This window comes from Canis lupus, chromosome 25 (genome assembly GCF_003254725.2).
Source record: "Canis lupus dingo isolate Sandy chromosome 25, ASM325472v2, whole genome shotgun sequence".
In the NCBI taxonomy this organism is placed as follows: Eukaryota; Metazoa; Chordata; class Mammalia; order Carnivora; family Canidae; genus Canis; species Canis lupus.
Window position 1 is genome coordinate 19,843,550 of NC_064267.1, and position 14,136 is coordinate 19,857,685.

A 14,136-nucleotide genomic window follows, 5' to 3' on the forward strand; every position below is an offset into this window, starting at 1 on the left:
CTTTACAAAATCCAACAAGGAGAAAACTACATCCCTTTGAGAAAAATGTTTGCATAATTACCTAGTAGTCATTCTACTTTTTTCTAAGATTGTATTTATTTATTTATGAGACACACACACACACACACACACACACACACACACACAGGCAGAGACACATGCAGAGGAGGAGCAGGCTCCATGCAGGGAGCCCCATGTGAGACTCAATCAGGGGACTGCAGGATCATGCCCTGGGCCCAAGGCAGGCACCAAACCACTGAGCCACCCAGGGATCCACCTCGTAGTCATTCTTAACGAAGACAACACATTACCAATTTGTAATTACAAATCACTACAAATTATTAGTAAAGTAATTCATTCTCAAAATCTCAGTGAAGGGTTTAGATTACAAGAGAAAGTCAGCATTCAAGATCAAATTATTACTCAAAGTTTGGGGAATTTTAAACATATTGAAAAATATTAGCAGGGATTCAGACATTAGTATACCAATATTACCAACAACAGCTAAGAGGTAGAAAAACCCAAATGATCATTGACAGATACACAAAATGTGATATATATAAAATAGTGCTTTGCTTAGGCTATCACAATCCTTTTTATTAAAATCTTACTACAAAAATGATTAATTTATGCATTCAGTCAACTTTATCTATAAAGAGGAATTATACCAAGAGTAGTTAAATAGCAACCATATGAATATAATAAATATTTTTATGAGTGAGAATTTTCATATTATCCAAAATGTTCCTATACAGTACTACTAGAGATATAAAAATTCCTTCTTCTTAGGACAGAAATTAAGAGACTGACTTACCGAACTTGAACGTAACGGGTCTTTCTGAAGCTGTTCAATTTGGCCTGCTTGCTCCTTGATTGTAACTTTTAACGTGGCATTTTCAACTTCAATCCTAAAATGCATATTTTAAAATATTTATTCTCAGACACAAATTTTAACCATACCACATAATTTCTAATCAAACATCTAAAGGTCTTGCATAAATTCTTAAAAATTTAAAAAGTAGATTTGGCAACTGTGCCATTTTTCTGGTTGTGTTTTGGGGTTAATGTACAAAATTTAAAGATCGTAAGCAAAAATTATGCATTTCAAAATCCCACAAAGCTGATATTTTTACCCAGCTAAACAATGATGTATTTATCATAATGGATATATTTCTCATACTATACTACTTATCTGCTTTATAAATACTCAAGTTATTTTCTGTGCTGCTTTCAATTGTACTGTTGCAGAACGCCTGGGTGACTCAGTGGTTGAGCGTCTCCCTTTGGATCAAGGCATGATTCTGGAGTCCCAGAATCGAGTTCTGCATCAGGCTTCCTGTAGAGAGGCTGCTTCTCCCTCTGCCTATGTCTCTGCCTCTCTCTGTGTCTCTCACGAATAAATAAAATCTTAAAAAAAATTGTACTTTTTCTGGTGATCTCCCGACTTCTCAGTACATCTTAAAATCTTTGCATGTTGATCCTCTACTTCTTGTACCTAAAATGGAAAAGGAATACTTTTAACTACTGACAATCTAGTACAAAACCACCACCATCTGTTTTTGTAAATACAATGTCACTGGACACAGCCACATTTTCCTCTACATACTGATTTAAGGCTACCCCAGAATTATACTGTTACAATAGTGACCTATGACTTGCAAAGTCCAAAATATTTACAATCCCCTGACAGAAAAGCTTTCTGACCACTGTTCTAGTATTAAAAAAACAACATTCTAACGTTTTTAAATTATATTTTATCAGGTACACATACAAATTTACATATTGTTCAAAGGAGGAAAAACGGGAAATTACCTTATGGTAAACTTTTCTAGTTTTCTATTCCAAGCACCACATCAATTATAATTTTAAATATTCACATTTACAAATCACCATGGGCATTCCAGTGATTATACAAGTCAACATGCTGCTTTCAGGGACAATCAGATATTTCAAGTAACAGCTTCAGAGGCAGGATCTCTGTAGGAACCAGAATGCCTGGATCTGAATTCCCAACTCCCCTGGGCATTAGCTGTTTGACCTTGAAAAATTACTTCAAATTTCTGAGTCTCAGTTTCTTCATGTGTAAAATGAAGTTAATAATAGTATCTACCTCACTGTGATAGCCGGAAGTTTAAATTAGGGAATATACATAAACTACTTAGAAGAGTATGTGGCATATACCAAATTCTAAGTGTCTGCAATTAGAATTATTATTGTTGCTGTGTTTTATGTTCTAATGATATTTGATATTTTAGGCAGACGGCAGGCCAATGGAAGTGATCTCTTATACAAGTTATATTGAAACCATTCTTCATACCACTGAAAGCGGTAGCAAATGGGGAGCATAAGGCCCAGGATATAGCCTCAGGACTTCAAAACACTTTCACTACAGGTGCCTCAGTGTCTCAGTCAGTTAGGCATCTGCTGTGGGCTCAGATCATGATTTTGGGGTCCTGGGATTGAGACCCCCAATATCAGGTTCCCTGCTCAGCAGGGAGCCTGCTTCTCCCTTTCTCTCTGCCCCTCCCCCTGCTTGTGCACTCATGTTCTTTCTCCTCTCCTCTCCTCTCCTCTCCTCTCCTCTCCTCTCTCGCAAATAAAATATTAAAAGAAGGGATGCCTGGGTGGCTCAGCGGTTGGGCATCTGCCTTTGGCTCAGGGCTTGATCCTAGAGTCCTGGGATCAAGTCCTGCATCAGGCTTCCTGCATGGAGCCTACTTCTCTCTCTGCTCATGTCTCTGCCTCTCTCTCTCTCTGTCTCTCATGAGTAAATAAACAAAAGTTAAAAAAATTTTTTTTTAAATCTTAAGAAAAAAGTTTCACAAATTCCACTAGCCAATGGTACTTTCCTCCACTTATGATAATTTTAATTTACCTCCTCTCTATACTACTCAGTGGACAATGCTCATGGACTACAGTGCAAACAGTAACTCCTACACTGAGTGATAACTTACATGACCATCAGAGGCAAGGTAAAGCCACTGACGTGGAAATAATGGACTCTTGCTAAACCAATGTTCCCAAATCATTTCACGTTCATATTGTTCATCTTAGCAACTGTTTTTGTTAGAGGGCTTTAGCAAGCACTCTGATGAGTAGAGATTAAGTAAGGCTCTGTGGTGTGGCATATCAGAAAAGCTGCCCCCAGGGGCACCTGGCTGGCTCAGTTAAAAGAACATCCAGCTGTTAACCTTCAGGTCCTGTTCAAGCCCCACAATAGACGTAATGATTATATAAATAAATAAACTTAAAAAAAAAATTAAAAACCTGTCCTCAGAGCTTTATAATTGGTAAAGAGCTGGAACTCTGTAAATCTCAGTTCTGGTTGCACAATGAAGGCAGGCATATTTAGACTGTTTTGCCATAATCAGAAAAACCAGCATCCGATTGAACACTTTGCCCGATCAGCTTAAATGCTTTCAGTTTTACACTTAACTGCTTAAAATACATTTAGAATACAGCTTTGTTATGTCAATGTGTTTCGATCAGAAATTACTGCTATGGTACAAAGTACTTAATTTTATCCTAAAAACTGTTAAGATATTCTCAAATTTATGCAAGGATAGGTACCATACACATAAAGTATATTCCCTCTTAGATACATTTGTACATAGGAAGACAGAATTATCGCTCATGAAAAAAATAAAAACAATGTAAAATAAAGGACTAAACTGGTCTGCAAAGACCAGAGGATACGGGTGAAGAAAGTAAGTTCAGGGGGACTTAGAATAATCAGAGAAAGCCTCATGGAGAATGAGAGACAATGAGCCAGGTCTCAATAGTGTAGGATTAGGCAAGAGGAAGGGAAACTAAAAAGAAAGGGTAGAATGAGTAAAAAAAAAAAAAAAAAAAAAAAGGCTGAGAGATGGTAAAATCACCCCAATTAACTTAAAGGATAAAATCTGATGGCAGGGAAATACAAACAGATGTCCAGACAACAACTAAATCAATGTACACAGCAGCATTATTATGGGCCACAAAGTGGAAATAACCCGAAGGTGCATTAAATGATGAATGAAAAGGGCTTTAGCCCACAATGGAGGGCTGTCTGACCAGAAAAAGAAATGAAGCACTGACATATGCTAGAACACAGGTGAACCCTGGAAACAGGAAGTGAAAGAAGCGAGTCACAAAGGACCACACACTGTGTGACTCCCTTTATATGAAACATTCACAATAGGCAACTCTATGGAGACTAGAAGTCGATTCCTGGTTGCTGGAGATCAGGGGCAACAGCTAAGGGTTTTTTTTCAGGGTGATAAAAATGTTCTATCTGATGGCAGTGATAGTTGCAAAACCCTATAAATAGATTCAGCGACAACTACACATGTTAAATGGGTCAACTGTACGGTAGGTGTATTTATAGCTCAATAAACCTTTTAAAAAGAGCCAATGGCAGGACCTAGATTATTTTCTTAATTCTCTCTTTTGGCTGTATATACATCATCTGAATATTTCCATGCATTTTTAATATATAAGAATTAAAAATGGGGCAGCCCCAGTGGCGCAGCGGTTTGGCACCGCCTGCTGTCCGGGGTGTGATCCTGGGGACCCGGGATTGAGTCCCACGTCCGGCTGCCTGCATGGAGCCTGCTTCTCCCTCTGCCTGTGTCTCTGCCTCTCTCTCTCTGAATAAATAAATAAATAAATCTTTAAAAAATATTAAAAATGTAAATATTTTATAATATTTATAAATAAATATATAAAAGGAAAAGAAAATAAAGGAAACGCCTCAGTTCCACTAGTCGTAACCTTTCTTTACAAGTTTTCCTGAAATCAGTACAGAGTCTATATCCATCAATAAAAGTGAGGATGAGAAATAAGACAATTTTCTGAAACATTCTACTAAACCGTATCTTCTGATTTTATCTAACTCACCTCATCATGGTAATAGAGATCTCATTAAAAAACATTGTTTAGGGCATTTGGGTGGCTCAGCTGGTTGAAGCGTCCAACTCATGATTTCAGCTCAGGTCATGATCTCATTGGTGGTGGGATTAAGCTGGCATGGGGCTGGGCTCTGTACTCAGCAGGGAATCTCCTGGAAATTCTCTCTCTCTCCCTGTGCCCCTCCCCCTACTCATGAGTGTGCATGGACATGCATTCTCTCTCTGTCTCTCAAATAAATAAATAAATCTTTAAATAAAATTGTATAGCAGGAAAAAATCCCTCCATTTCTGTGAATGGGTAAATGCTATAAGAAAAAACATGTAACACAGATGGCAGAATGAAAAGTCAGAATTTAATAAATAGGTGCATGATGAAGACACTAAAATTATGATAAATTGAAATGCAAATACAAAAGAAAGTGGTCCATGGAAATCAGCATCCTAAAACACTTTGTATTATTTAACCAGCTACAGATGAACTGTTGACATGTTATATGTAATACATACCTGACTTTTGATTTGATTGCCTGTTTTCTTTAAATCCTGTATCTCATCTTCTAACTTAGTATAATAATGTGGTAACTCCAATGAAGCCTGTGACATTGATTGCTCTTTTAGGGTATTGGAAAGTTCTTGTTGTTCTCTCATAACGACCTAAGAAGACCTTCTGTTACTGATTTTAGAAATCATCCTATTATTATGTTAATAATATAGAATTCTAACATATGTACTTTACCACCACATACATCAACTCACCTTTTTTTTTAAATTTATTTTTTATTGGTGTTCAATTTACTAACATACAGAATAACCCCCAGTGCCCGTCACCCATTCACTCCCACCCCCCGCCCTCCTCCCCTTCTACCACCCCTAGTTGGTTTCCCAGAGTTAGCAGTCTTTACGTTCTGTCTCCCTTTCTGATATTTCCCACACATTTCTTCTCCCTTCCCTTATATTCCCTTTCACTATTATTTATATTCCCCAAATGAATGAGAACATATAATGTTTGTCCTTCTCCGACTGACTTATTTCACTCAGCATAATACCCTCCAGTTCCACCCACGTTGAAGCAAATGGTGGGTATTTGTCATTTCTAATAGCTCAACTCACCTTCTATTCCTAGAATGTACACACTGCTGTTAACTGAATTCACTTAAAGACACAAAAAGTGTTATCCTCCTGCCTAGTCAGTATTATGTTACTTAGATAATTATTTCAGCCCCACTCTCCATTCCTTGTTGATGAATTTGCAAAGCTTCCCAGCCTGCTGAAGTCTCAAAAAGAAATGGGTATTATACAGGTGAGACTAGCAGTGGTAAATTCTACATTAATGAAACGTTTTCTCTCTTTTTTTTTTATTAGAGGCTAAAATTAACTTCCAAGTTCTTCACATACTCAATCCTCTGCTCAAATCCTTCCAATAGGTTACTATCTCAGAACAAAAGTGAAGTCATACTAATGGCCCTCAAGCCCCCTAGATAACCTGGCTTCTGCCTCCCTCCTGGCCTCAGAGCTCCTAGAGCTCTCTCCCCTGTTCATGCTCACTCCACTCCTGCTATACAAGAATCCTGCAACCCCTCCCTCAGTAGCCTGAAAATGGAGATCCAGTGCCAAATTAATAAATCACAAAGGTACAATTCTATTGGAAAATTTTAATCCCAAATGGTAGTTACTTGAGTTTTGAAATGAGCAAATTATTTGAAAAATGCTTAAATTATAAACTGTAGTGGGAAGATGAAATCAAACACAGTTTTGCTAAGTCACCAGTTATCCCAAATTATGATTTAGTGAAAAGTAGATGCCTTCAAAGAGTTAAAAGGTCACAAGAATAGATGATTTGAGACTAAACATTTAAATTTGCATAAATAAAAATAAAAGTATGCTAACTGAAAATGTTTAAAAAGCGATCAAAAAAAAAAAAAGTACTGAGATACAGCACCTACACTTCAGTTCATGTGACAAATCTGGAGTTAGTTGTCAAGTTAATCCACTTATTTGAACCTCAATGTCAAAACACTCAGGTATGAGCATTTCCACTTATCTGTTCATCATGGTATTAAAATGTCATGACAAGAATTAAAATTATTTTAGTAGTATTAACAATAAATTATTAATATCAGACTCCTTTAACAATGTATAACTTAATCTCTTGAGGTTTCTCATAGATGACGCAGCATTTTCATTCAAATTAAAGCACCTCTCAGGTCTAATTTTTATTTGCTGGATAAAAGTTATGCTGATAGTGTCTATTTTTTTTTTTATATTCAACTAGATTCAAAATTGACCCATAATCATTCAGGTCGTGATCTCGGGGTCATGAAGTGGAGCTCTGCACTGGGCATAGAGCCCACTTTGGATTCTTTCTCCCTCTCCATCTGCATCTGCCCCACTCCCACTTAGTTGCAGGTGCACTCTTTCTCTTCAAAAAAAAAAAAAAAAAAAAAAAAAAAACCAAACCAAAACAAAAAACAGTACTAATAAGCCATAACCAAACATTACTTTGAATTTTCTAGCAGGAAGCTTGAAAAATATTTGTCTTTCTGAATACTTACTTCTCTTCCCTCTTTCTCTTTTTTATACGTATATCTTCTTTCTATTAAATGTTCCCACTCATCGATGAACTCCGTATCTCCTTGCTGGATAAGACCTTGGTTTTCAAGTTCAGCTTGAAGATTTCTTACAGTAACATGAACCTGGTCTTCGAGATCAATTCTAGTCTTTTCTTTACACTCCACTCTGCTGTAGCCATCATCTAGTTGCTCTCGGAGCAACGTATTTTCACTTTGTGGTTGAGATAATCTCTCTTCTAAGGATTCATGCTTTCCCATGTATTTATTCACTTTATCTTGTTCATTTTGAGATTTCTGCTCAATTTCCATCTTCTGGTCCTGTGTTTGTTTTAGGTTTCTTTGTACATGTTCTAAAGCCAAAGTCTTTTCTCTGAGAGCATCTCTTTTATACTGGAGCTCAATTTCTAGGGTATTGAATTTACTTTTGGCTTCAGAAAATTGCTGAGAAAGCACCTCATTGTTATCTTTTAGGTTAGACATCTCAAAGTTCATTTTGCCCTGTAAATGACACCACTCATCTTTTGTTCTCTGGAAAGCAAGTTCTAGGTCTCTTTTTGATGCCTGACTTTGATCATGATCCTGTACAGCTGTAGTGAGTCTAGCTCGGTATGATTGAAGTTTTGCTTCCGGTCTTTCTCTGTTTAGCTTTTCATTCTGCAGTTTAGAGTTCAGCATGGTATTCTCAGTTGTCACAACATTCAGCTGCCCACTAGATTGGAATACTGTATTTGTTAATGTTACCCCATTCAATTTTATGACGATTTGAAGACTGTCATTCTTTTCTTTTTCAATTTCAGTGTCTTCACAATATTTCTTTTCCTTTTCCTGCTTCTGATTCCTTATTGTGTCTATTTCCAGTCTTAGCGTGGCAATTTCATCTTGCAATCTGCGGTTTTCATGTAACAGACCTTTTTCTTTTTCATGAGGAGGAGAAACCTAAGTAAAACAAGAGTCTTTTAGCTGGAACTCAATAAAATGACATTATCATGATTTTCTCTGAAATCAAAGAATATCCTATGTTTATACAAAGAAGAGGTTGCAGTTAAGTGGATATCCAACTGGAAAAACACAAAGTTGGATCCAAGCCCAAATCTTTTATACAAGCATAAATTCCCCAAAGTTCAAAAATTTAATTGAAAACAATGAATGCATGAAAGGAAAAAGAAATCATGACAAAATCCTAAGAATCTCAGAATTGGAAAGGTCTTTCTCGGTTTACAACAAACGCAGAAGGCCTGAAAGAAAAGACTAATACATCCGACTACACTAAAATGCAGTTTACAGTCTCATATCTAATACAGTCCACAGGAAAACCCTTAGCTCTGCATACATTTGGACAGATTCAATTTCCTAACCTTACTTTGTCCTGAGAATATTCCATACACATTCTACTTTTCTAACATTTCTATACTCAGTTATAAGAATTGTATCTACTGATAACTAATAAATCTAGGCATTGTACTACAAACATGTCTGCATACATTAATTATCTCTTTCAGTTATCACAATTCCAGAATGGAGAGATTAAAAATACTAAGTGAGCTGCAGGACATTCCCCAGGTCTTTGTACCCACTACCACTGTTCTGGCACCAAACTGCAGCTACTTCTCTAGTGTGAATCTTAAATACAAAAGAAGCCTTGTATTTCAGGAGTGGCTGGGGTGGCTCAGTCAGTTAAGCCTCCGCCTTCGGCTAGGGTCATGGTCCCCGGGTCCTGGGAGCAAGTCCCGTGTCGGGCTGCCTGCTCCGCAGAAAGCCTGCTTTTCCCTCTCCCTCTGCCTCCACCCGCCCTGCTTGTGTTCTCTCTGTCAAATGAATCCATAAAGTCTTTTAAAAAGAAAAAATAAAGCCTTCTATTTCAAAATACCAATACTAACTAAGGTAAAATTTATGTAGCTCCTAGAAAAATCATGAGATTATCTGTGGCTGCAACTAATTTTATTTCCTCTTCAGATGATTAAAATGGCAATAAATGCAAAAAAGGGGAAAATACACTGAGCTATTTTATTAAGAACAAAAAGCTTATCAATAAATTATGAGTAAGTATATACTACAGCATATGATTATTTCAAAAGCTCCTTGTAATGAAATCGGATACTACTTGGAGCAAATTGTTACTCTTCTCTAAAGTAGGAGACTAACATCTAAGTAAGGTCTTTGAACAGACTACGCTTTTCCTCCTGTTCATCAGTGGAAGTGTGAAACTAACCTCTCTATGAATATAGAGGTGGTGAAGGAATTGCCAAAAACTAAAACATATGTTGTTAGTATCAAGAGTTTTGTGCTTATGGAAAGCTCAGAAATTCCATACTATTTTCCAAAATAATAAAAACTTCTCCTTCAGATAAGGACATTATGAATGTCACTATTTGACCCCTGCAGACAAATGCATTTAAATTAACGAATAAACTAAAAACGACACTCCCCCCTACACAGACCCATATGTGTATGTATGTATGTATGTGTATATATATACACACTCACACATAGATATGTATTCTTTTAAAATCCTCTGTACTTTCCATAATGTACAGGGCTGGTTTTTTAGAAATATACACATACATGGAGAAAAATAATAATTCCAAAAAATAAAATATACATACGTACAAATACATACACACATGTACTTCAAAATAATTAAAGAAAATACCTCAGAATTCATTTTAGAATGAGACATTTCTATCTCATTTCATTTGCAAAGGTGATTGTTTAGAATTCCATCTTGGGCGGGACGGAGGCAAGGTGAGGGAGGAGTAGGGATCCTCAAACACCTGGAGGAGTAGGGATCCTCAAGCACCTGGCCCCACCAACTTACCTAGATAACTTTCAAATCATCCAGAACACCTATGAATTTGACCTGAGATTGATTGATTGATGATTGATTTTTATTTATTTTTTTACTGGAGTTCGATTTCCCAACATATGGTATAACACCACCCAGTGCTCATCCCGTCAAGTGCCCCCCTCCCCACCAAGTGCCCGACCTGAGATTTAAAGAGAGAACAGTCAGAACGCTACAGAAAGAAGGGTTTTTGCTTCTAACGAGGTAGGAAGGCGGAAAAGAACTAAAAACTAAAAAAGAATCAAGTGGGGAGGGGCACCGGAAGAGCCGGCTAAGGCCTGCGGGGAAAGCCTCCCGGGCGGGAAAGCCCAGCCCTGGAGAAGCAGGAGCTTTAAATGGAAAGGCGCTCAGCAGGGAAGTCAGGCAGGATTGGGGGGTGGGGGGAACCTCCAGGTCCCAGGGTCACTGACAGAGCCAGGATCCTGCGCTCCCCCCCGGGGACAGGCCGAGGCCGGGCAGGACCCAGGACAGCGAGGACGCTCCTGCCCCGGCACCCCGACCTGTGCAGATCGGTGCCCCCCGCCCCGGGAGCATCCAGGCCCCGGCGGATTGGGAGATGGTGGGAGTCACTGCGAGGGGCCGCCCTCCAGGGCCAGGGAGACCTGGCTGCCACCGGTGTTGTTGTCCCTCCTGGTGTCACCCTGTGCCTGGGAGAGCCGGGGTGCCAGAGGACACGGGCCTCACGGGAAGTCGGCTCCCCCTGACCCTGCACCCAGCAGGGGGCGGGGCAGCTCCCCCAGGTGCACACACCTGAGAATCGGCACAGCCCGCCCCTCCCCCAGAAGACCAGCTGGAAGGACAGGGGAAGAGCAAGTTCCTGACCCAGCAGTGCTGGAAAGCTCCAGGGGAAGTCGAGGGATCTACAATATCTAGAACTAGAGGGTACCCCTCTTTTACCCCCCTTTTTTCCAGTACAATTCATTTTTATTTCAGACTGTAAGTTTCCAATTTTCTTTCTCTTTTCCCACCTTAACTACAATATTTTGACACCTCTTCGTTTTTAAGTTTCTTCCTTTTTGACTCTCATATTTTTACAATTACACGTCTTAGATATATTTTCCACTTCTAGATTCCCTTCAACATACTCAACTTAATTTTGGGAGCTAGGCGAGATAGGTTTTTGTGTGTGTGTGTGCTTTTTTGTTTTCTCTACCTCCTTTTGTTCTACAATGGCACAATACCTTCTAAAACAGGACCAGCATGCACCCAGAACCAAGTGGTATACCCTGCTGGTTCATTCTGTGAGACTATATTCTCTCTTCATTCCCATTCTGCCCCCCGTTTTATCTCATTTATGTTTTGGGGAACAATGTTGGGGCTCTCTACAAGTATTTCTGGTTTGTAGAAATTTGGGACTCAGTATCTTCTAACATACAGAACTTAATACACTCAGGAACAAGAGGATCACCCCCCAGGGACCCCTCAGGTAGACTACATTCTCCCTCCACTACAACTTCCTCACCACCATGTCCCAGTCCCCCCGACATTTTATTTTTCTTCTTCTTTTTTTCTTTTTCCCCTCTTTACCTTTCCTTTTTTCCCCCTCTTTTCTTTTTTTTTCTTCCTTGGCATTCTTGGCATTCTATTTTCTACTACTTTGTTTTAAAATTTGTTTTTCACTTTAGTGGTCGTTTTGTGTTATTTTGTTCTTCCCTTCGTTTTCAATTTCATGTCATGGACCTCGTCAGAATCATCTAAGGATAAGAAACCTTGGGTGGCTCAGTGGTTTAGTGCCTGCCTGCCTTCAGCTCAGGGCATGATCCTGGAGTCCCAGGATCAAGTCCCACATCAGGCTCCCTGCATGGAGCCTGCTTCTCCCTCTGCCTGTGTCTCTGCCCCTCTCTCTGGGTCTCTCCTGAATAAATAAACGAAATGTTTAAAAAAATAATCACCTAAGGTGAAATTTACTTAGATTGTGGTTGATATTCTAGACTCAGCCCGTTCATACAGCTACTCTGCAGGGAGCAAAATGACTAGAAGGAAGATCTCACCACAAAAGAAAGATCAGAAACAGTACTCTCTTCCACAGAGTTACAGAATTTGAATTACAATTTGATGTCAGAGAGCCAATTCAGAAGCACAATTATAAAGCTAGTGGTGGCTCTGTAAAAAGGCATAGAGTATTAAAGAAACTTCATGACTGCAGAATTTTGATCTAATTTGTCCAAAATTAAAAATTAATTAAATGCGATGCAATTCCAAACTGAAGGTAGGTCCTAACAATGAGGGTTAATGAGTTAGGAGAAAGAGTGAGTGCCACAGAAGACAAGTTGATGGCAAAGAGGAAAGCTGAAGAGAAAACAGAAAAACAATTAAAAGACCATGAGGAAAGGTTAAGGGAAATAACTGAGAGCCTCAGAAGGAAAAAACGCATGATTGCGGTTCCACAGGAGGTCGAGAGGGCCAGAGGGCCAGAAAGGATATTTGAACAAATCATACCTGTGAACTTCCCTAATTTGGGGAGGGAAAAAGGCATTCAGGTCCAGAAGATAGAGAGGTCCCCCACCAAGGGGAGGGGGGGGGAAGAAAGTCCTTAAAACAGCGAGAGACAAGAGATTTCTCACTTATATGGGGAGAAATATTAGATTAACAGCAGACCTCTCCACAGATATCTGGCAGGCCAGACACAGCTGGCAGGAAATATTCAGGGTTCTACATGAGAAGAACATGTAGCCAAGAATACTCTATCCAGCGAGCCTTTCATTCAGAATAGGATAAAGAGCTTCTAAGATAGGCAGAAGCTGAAAGAATATGTGACCACCAAACCAGCTCTGCAAGTAATATTAATGAGGACCCTGTAAAAGAAAGAGGAAGCCCAAAGAAATAATCCACAAAAACAGGGACTGAATAGGCATTACAATGATAGTAAATTAATATCTTTCAATAGGTGCTCTGAATGTGAATGGGCTAAATGATCCCATCAAAAGACGCAGGGTTTCAGACTGGATAAAAAAATCAAGACCCATCTATTTGCTGTCTACAAGAGACTCATTTTAGACAGAAGGACACCTACAGCCTGAAAATAAAAGGTTGGAGAACCACTTACCATTCAAATGGTCTTCAAAAGAAAGCAGGGGTAGCCATCCTTATATCAGATAAATTAAAGATTATCCCAAAGACTATAGTAAGAGATGAAGAGGGACACTATATCATACTTGAAGGGTCTATCCAACAAGGAGATCTAACAATCACGAATATTTGTGCTTCTAATGTGGGAGCTGCCAAGTATATCAGTGAATTAATAACCAAAGTAGAGGCATACTTAGATAATAATACACTAGTAGTAGGAGACTTAAACATGGCACGTTCTGCAAATGACAGATCTTCTAAGCACAACACCTCCAAAGAAACAAGAGCTTTAAACGATACACTGCACCACATGGATTTCACAGATATTTACAGAACTTTACATCCAAACGCACCTGAATACACAGTCTTCTCAAGTACACACGGAACTCTCTCAGAATAGACCACCCGATACCAAAACACTGGGATTGTCCCCTGCATATTTTCAGACCACGATGCTTTGAAACTAGAACTCAATCACAAGAAGAAATTTGGAAGAAACTCAGACAGGTGGAGGAGAAAGAGCATCCTGCTGAAAGATGAATGGGTCAACCAGAAAATTAGAGAAGAAATAAAAAGATTCATGGAAACTAATGAAAATGAAGATACAACCATTCAAAATCCTTGGGATACAGCCAAAGCAATCCTAAGCGGGAAATACATCGCAATACAAGCATCCCTCAAAAGATTGGGATAAAACCTCAAAGACACAAGCTAACCTTGCACCTAAAGGAATTGGAGAAAGAACAGTAAATAAAACCTACACCAA

At 38.9% G+C, this 14,136-nt stretch overlaps 1 protein-coding gene across 11 annotated transcripts in view; it reads right to left on the minus strand.

The window, feature by feature from the left end:
- LOC112670194 (ankyrin repeat domain-containing protein 26-like) overlaps nucleotides 1-14,136 on the minus strand; it is a 212,535-nt gene that overhangs the window by 34,117 nt on the left and 164,282 nt on the right. For 9 of the 11 annotated variants that reach the window (XR_007405833.1, XM_049101118.1, XM_049101117.1 and 6 more), the window contains 4 exons: nucleotides 7,442-8,395; nucleotides 5,397-5,543; nucleotides 1,425-1,495; nucleotides 815-908 (listed from right to left, as the gene is read on the minus strand). Coding sequence is in view for 9 of the 11 variants with exons in the window: in XM_049101118.1 (XP_048957075.1) it covers nucleotides 815-908; nucleotides 1,425-1,495; nucleotides 5,397-5,543; nucleotides 7,442-8,395 (1,266 nt within the window). In the remaining 2 variants the exon portion in view is untranslated. Of the gene's footprint in view, nucleotides 1-814; nucleotides 909-1,424; nucleotides 1,496-5,396; nucleotides 5,563-7,441; nucleotides 8,396-14,136 lie in introns of those variants that run through there. The other 2 variants (XR_007405834.1, XM_049101124.1) reach the window with 2 other exon arrangements.